General features: G+C 49.8%; 1 protein-coding gene across 1 annotated transcript; it reads right to left on the bottom strand.

Annotated features, from left to right (window-relative positions):
• Positions 1-917: 917 nt before the first annotated feature.
• LOC142246504 (E3 ubiquitin/ISG15 ligase TRIM25-like) lies at positions 918-2,579 on the bottom strand. Its single transcript, XM_075319566.1, has one exon. The coding sequence runs from the start codon at positions 2,577-2,579 to the stop codon at positions 1,014-1,016; it is 1,566 nt and encodes a 521-aa protein (XP_075175681.1). The 3' UTR covers positions 918-1,013.
• Positions 2,580-6,726: the final 4,147 nt, after the last annotated feature.

The following is a 6,726-nucleotide window of genomic DNA, read 5'->3' as shown; positions in this document are numbered from 1 at the left end:
TTTTATGAGTTTAATGGAAAAAAAATTCAATCTCTCCATTTTTTACACCATTTACCGATCACCGTAAATAATCTGTTTTGCTGATTGCTGTGTTGTGCCGGTCGTTACAATTACAGGGAGACAAATACATCTGTCATTTGCTGATTTGAGACATTTATTTAAAAAAAAAAAAAAAGTCATTATTGTAAATGTTTAATTTTAAATGAAGAAAAAAAACCTATGACTCTTAAATGCCTCAGAACACAGGCACATAGAAATGCATGTTGGTATATGCAACAGATGAAGGACTTCTTTATATGTGTGAAGGAGGACTTTATACTGATCTAACAGTAGATGGCGATGTTGTGTAAAGTTTGCTTACTCACTGAATTGTAAAAGTCTTTTGTTTCTTTGGTTTTGCTTTCTCTCCCTGATGGAATGCTGTATGATTGCATATTTTGTTACCTCATGCCGAGAAGTAAAAAACTTGTTATCCCATGTAATCTGCTCTGTGAACTTTCTTCTGCAACTGGGAAGCTAGAAGCTAGAAGATGTGCAACAGGTTATGGTCCCAGGTACCGCAAGATCCCAGGATTCCCAGGCACCAAAGGTCCCAGACAACCCAAGATCCCAGACACCAAAGATCCCAGACATCCAGGACACCAGAAAGCTCAGCAAGACCCTGTTGAATGCTTGAAGAATTCTTCAGAACAATTCTCTCCAAACAAGTAAGACAAATTAACGATAATGAGTAGCACAGAGCCAAAACTCATAGTAGCTAAGCTGAATAATGAGAACTATCAGTTATGGAAGTTCAAAGTGGAGATGTTATTGTCTAAAGATGATTTTGGGAAGTAATCACTACATATAGACCCAATGATAATAATCAGACATGGGATAAGAAAAATAGACAAGCAAGAGCTACCACGCCATATACATATTATGAGAGGGTCCGGCTGATACCTCACTATATACAGATGTGTCCATGTGACAAGGAATAATGTGACTATAATGTAATGTGGACGACATCGGCCTCAGCTTCTTATTGTAACAGAGGCTCCTTCATCTACATAAAAGATAACATGTAGGGGTTCAGTGAAGGAGGCGGTGAAGGTGTGTAAGTGTCTGATGGGGTCACACAGCTCATAGAAGGACAGATGCCCGGCCTCATAGTCTAAGAAGACGCCAAGTGTCGGACATGTTGGCTTTACACTGAGGATTAATCTGTTTGAGTTGTGACATGCTTCATATATCCCACTATGCATATACAAACACCAAGATTTATCATTTTCTCCAATTTCAGATTGTTCGCCTTCCCTTTCTATACTGGGATAGGACAATCCGATTTCCCATTCTCCTATCTGGTTCCACTCCACCTCCCAGTAATGTCGTCCTGAGGAGAGGCTACATCTGCTTAATACCTGGGGTAATGTCAGAAATCTTCCTGCTGACTCTGACATACCCAGTTTTTCTTCAGATCTTGTTACTGTTTTCAGATCTTCTGATAACTTCACCCATCTATGAGCAGTGTCCACATCCAGCAATATGTCTGGGACATGGACCCCGAGTTCTGATGTTACATTGGTGACAATATCCCTCATAGATCGGAGTAAGGTCAGTGAGATCAGAACCTCATCCAGATCCTCCTCAGAACTGACCTCTCCACCATCTCCCCCTGTGTCCTCCTCACCTCCATGACTACACTCTGTAATGTCACTTTCTTGTAAGAGTCTTATTGGGTCGGTGACACGACACATCTCCTCCACATGATGCATCTTCCTGGACAGTTCGTCCTCCTGTATTTCCAGCTTCTTGATCAGATGAGATATCTGGGACACAATCTTCTCCTCCTGCCTGGAGACCTCACTCAATGCTTTATTTTCAGCCATTTCCAGTTGATTCTTGATGTCTGTAAATATCTTACTGACGTTCTTCCTCTTATCGGAGGCTTTCTCCTGGATATTCCTCTTATGATCCTGCAGATTTTGGACTTTTTTCTGAATTTCAGCTTTTTGCGGGATTAGTTCATCCAGATATTCCCTCAGTTTCTCTTTTTTCTTCTCAGAAGCCTCATCTAGAAGCTCCACCTGGTGTCCTCGGTGTTCACCAACCAGACAACAAGATACACACAGACAAGCCGCGTCCTGCGGGCAGTAATACTCCAGAACCTTCTTGTGGAGGGAACATTTTTTGTTTCCAAAAGAGTGTGTGGTTTCTGTTAATATATGATCTAATGTCTTGTTGTGGGCTGTCAGATGTTTGCCACACAGGGAGGTCTCACACTGCAGACAGGATCTCACAGCCGGGACAGGAGGATCACAGTACATACAGAAGATTCTGGTCTCCTCCATCTCAGGCTGAGTAGATGAGAAACGCTCCACTATGTTCCTCAGCTTCCGGTTCTTCTCCAGGGCCGGACGCTCCGGATATTCTGCTCTGCAGTCAGGACAGGAATACACTCCAGCCGCCTCCTGTGCATCCAGCGCACTCACAATACACGAGCGGCAGAAGAAGTGTCCACATCTCAGGGATACGGGATCTGTATAGAGGCTCAGGCAGATGGAGCAGTCCAGCTCGTCCCTCAGCTCAGCAGACGCCATTGTAGTGTGAAAAGGCAGGAATGGAAATCTAAAAATATTATTCCCATATGGGCGGAGAGTTTCTGCAGAATAATTAACCCCTACTTCTCAGTGGTTGTTCTCACTGATGACTTACACTAAAGGGGGCTTTACACACTACGACATCGCTAATGCGTTGTCGTTGGGGTCACTGAATTTGTGACGCACATCCGGCCGCATTAGCGATACCGTTGCGTGTGACACCTATGAGCGATTTTGCATCGTCGCAAAAACGAGCAAAATCGCTCATCGGTGACATGGGGGTCCATTCTCAAATATCGTTACTGCAGCAGTAACGAAGTTGTTCCTCGTTCCTGCGGCAGCACACATCGCTCCGTGTGACACCGCAGGAACGAGGAAGCTCACCTTACCTGCCTCTCGGCCGCTATGCAGAAGAAAGGAGGTGGGCGGGATGTTCGTCCCGTTCATCTCCGCCCCTCCGCTTCTATTGGGCGGCGGTTCAGTGACGCTGCTGTGACGTCGCTGTGATGCTGAATGAACCGCCCGCTTAGAAAGGAGGTGGTTCGCCGGTCACAGCGACGTTGCTAGGCAGTTAATTATGTGTGATGGCTCTGGGCGATGTTGTGCGCCACGGGCAGCAATTTGCCCGTGTCGCACAACAGATGGGGGCGGGTACCCACACTAGCGATATCGGTACCGATATCGCAGTGTGTAAAGCGGCCTTTAGGCCTTTCACACATTTGGCCTCTATAAGCTGTGGACGATGAGGGGGGGAAGATAGCGGCCAGCGCTTAAGCGCGGGGCGGCGATGCCGGTAAGGACTAGCTGACACAGTCCTGCGGGTATAAGGTGTCTTTACTCACGACTTCAGTTGCCAGCCCGGTCGTACCGGTCACTGCCGTTATGGGCTCCGGTCAATCCTAAACAAGAAAGGGGGCCACCACCGGTGTTTGAAGAGTGGAAGAAAGAGAATGTCCTGTTTCTAGGATGTCCCCCTCTGCCGTTAGGTACCCCTGGCTGAGCTCCCGCTCCAAGCCCCGGGCCTATGTGAAGTTTAAGAGATCCAGTGATATCTTGTCAGAATTATGGTCCTGACGGATCTGCTCTTGTGAGTGTGTTGCTCCTATTTCTACCCCCAGTGGAACCCGTCCTCCAGGTGGCTGGCTTCAGTGACTGGGGAAGTCCCATGTATCACGATGGCCACGCCCTGCCTGCCCTGAGCCATCCCACCCTGTGTGAAGGCTCCTAAGCTGTATGTAGTGTGTGAATGGGGAACACCGGTGATTAACCCCCCCCTTACCTGAGATGGATACTGCACCTTAACTGAGGCGCAGTACCCTGTGGCTACCAGAGCCTCAGGGGCGCCATATAGACCCAAATCCAGGACTGCAGGGCATAGACCAGGTCTGCAGGGCATAGACCCAAATCCAGGACTGCAGGGTGTAGACCCAAATCTAGGACTGTCCACTGCATCCAGGGTAATCTTCACTATATGAGGTTTCGCTTTCCTTTGAGACGAGCTGTAGTTTTTTTGTAAGCGCTATTTTGCCAAACATTTCTGTACGGCCGTGACCACACCTAGCATAAATGTTGCATGTTTTCTGTTCCTTTTATTTGCACGCTTTCTGCACCAAACTCCACAATACCAATTTTCTCTGATTATTTTAAGTTCCTCAAACAGAAAAAAAAACCCGTCAAAGACGGCAGAGCTCAGCAGCGTCTTTAGATCCACAGCGGACAGGAGGTTTCCTGAAATAACATCCACTTTGTGTAAGATGGTGGTCGAGTTCCTACCTCTGAAGACACCAAATATGTTCATATGTAAATAGATAGATGTGATAAGATATAAAGTAATGTTATGTAGGAATGTATAGTGTAAGGTATTGTAATGTATAAGATGAGCAGAGGTGGGACTGTTACTATGTAGAGGTGTAGCAGTAGTGATGATGTAATGTATGTGTATTGGTATAAGGTGTAATGTTATGTAGTATATAATGTACGATGCTTAAAAAGATATTATTAGTGTTATAGGTGCAGGTGAAAGGTGAAATCTGCCCAGCAACAGACAGTTGGATTAGCCTATAGGAGAGGAGCTAGTGCTGAGGGAGAGAATCGTTTCCTGTGGTAACGTCAGTCAGGGCCCAGCCTGTGACAGGAATAAGCTTCAGGTGTGAGGAGCAGCAGAGCCGCATGACGTGGGTGTCCTGAAGAGAGGGAGGCCATTATATTGAATAGCGTGACTGAGAAAGAGAAGGAGGTGACCGTGACACAGAGTGATGTAGTGGAGCTGGGTCAGCGCACTGACCGAAGGAACGAGTGACCGAGAATAACAGGTCCTGAGGCAAGACAGAGCGGGACAAGGAAAGAAGTGAGTGTCTTAAGCGAGTGTCCCTGAGGCGTCTTCAGTAGCTTATAGCTCAGTCCAGCCATATTGGCAACATCCTTCTAGGACGGAAAAAACGTGGAACCTCAAGACCCACCTTTCCCAACAAGCCTACAACCTACAATAGCCCTGAGTCCAGTAGACCGCTGCGCCACCAGCTCTGTCCTCACCTGTTGTACCATCACCCATTGCCTGTAGACTGTGAGCCTCGCGGACAGGTTCCTCTCTCCTCCTATACCAGTCTGTTTTGTACTGTTAATGATTGTTGTACGCAGGGCCGTATTTGCCATTAGGCACTTGAGGGCACGTGCCTGGGGCGGCGCCTTCCAGGGGGGCGGCGCCCAGACCAAAAATTTAAAATGTATTTTTAAATCTTCCTCCCTCCTTCAAACTCTTTATTAAATCCGGCGCCTTTTTGGAGGAGGGAGGGGGCGCCGCAGTCATTTATAGTCACGTCTATAACACGCGACTATAAATGAAACTGAGCGTGCCGGCACTTCCGGGGTCAGAGGAGCTGGAATCAGCTCCCCGCCCCGACGTGCTGCCGTGCGCTCACTGTGCAAAGGTCACAGCAGCGTGAGGCAGCGCCGCGCAGTGGAGTACGGGAGATGGAACGGCCGCCGAGCAAGATGTCAGATCCTGCCGCCGCCACCATCACCACCGTGGAGAACGGGAGATGCAGCCTGGAGCAGGTAAGCGCTTTAGAGCCAAAGACAGCGCCGAACAAGAAACCCGGTGGGAGGGGGGGCAACACGGGGGATGAGGGGATGGAACATGATGTGGGGACGCAACATGGAGGATGGGGGGGATGGAACATGATGTGGGGGCGCAACATGGAGGATGGGGGGGATGGAACATGATGTGGGGGGGATGGAACATGATGTGGGGGCGCAACATGGAGGATGGGGGGATGGAACATGATGTGGGGGCGCAACATGGAGGATGGGGGGGATGGAACATGATGTGGGGGCGCAACATGGAGGATGGGGGGATGGAACATGATGTGGGGGTGCAACATGGAGGATGGGCGGGATGGAACATGATGTGGGGGCGCAACACGGGGGATGAGGGGATGGAACATGATGTGGGGGCGCAACATGGAGATTGGGGGGGATGGAACGTGATGTGGGGGTGCAACATGGAGGATGGGGGGATGGAACGTGATGTGGGGGCGCAACATGGAGGATGGGGGGGTGGAACGTGATGTGGGGGCGCAACATGGAGGATGGGGGGGATGGAACGTGATGTGGGGGCGCAACATGGAGGATGGGGGGGATGGAACGTGATGTGGAGGCGCAACATGGAGGATGGGGGGGATGGAACATGATGTGGGGGCGCAACATGGAGGATGGGGGGATGGAACATGATGTGGGGGTGCAACATGGAGGATGGGGGGGATGGAACATGATGTGGGGGTGCAACATGGAGGATGGGGGGATGGAACATGATGTGGGGGCGCAACACGGGGGATGAGGGGATGGAACATGATGTGGGGGCGCAACATGGAGGATGGGGGGGATGGAACGTGATGTGGGGGCGCAGCATGGAGGATGGGGGGGATGGAACGTGATGTGGGGGCGCAACATGGAGGATGGGGGGGGGTGGAACGTGATGTGGGGGCGCAACATGGAGGATGGGGGGGGTGGAACGTGATGTGGGGGCGCAACATGGAGGATGGGGGGGGGATGGAACGTGATGGATAGGGGGTAACTTTCCAATCGCTGGGGATCCGACTACCATGGCCCCGAGTGTTTCCCAGAACCAGAACATGCAGACAGAATGGAT

The sequence above is a fragment of the Anomaloglossus baeobatrachus genome, chromosome 7, assembly GCF_048569485.1.
Source record: "Anomaloglossus baeobatrachus isolate aAnoBae1 chromosome 7, aAnoBae1.hap1, whole genome shotgun sequence".
NCBI classification, from domain to species: Eukaryota; Metazoa; Chordata; class Amphibia; order Anura; family Aromobatidae; genus Anomaloglossus; species Anomaloglossus baeobatrachus.
Note: the sequence above shows the minus strand (reverse complement) of the source record. Positions and strands in the feature narration are given on the sequence as shown.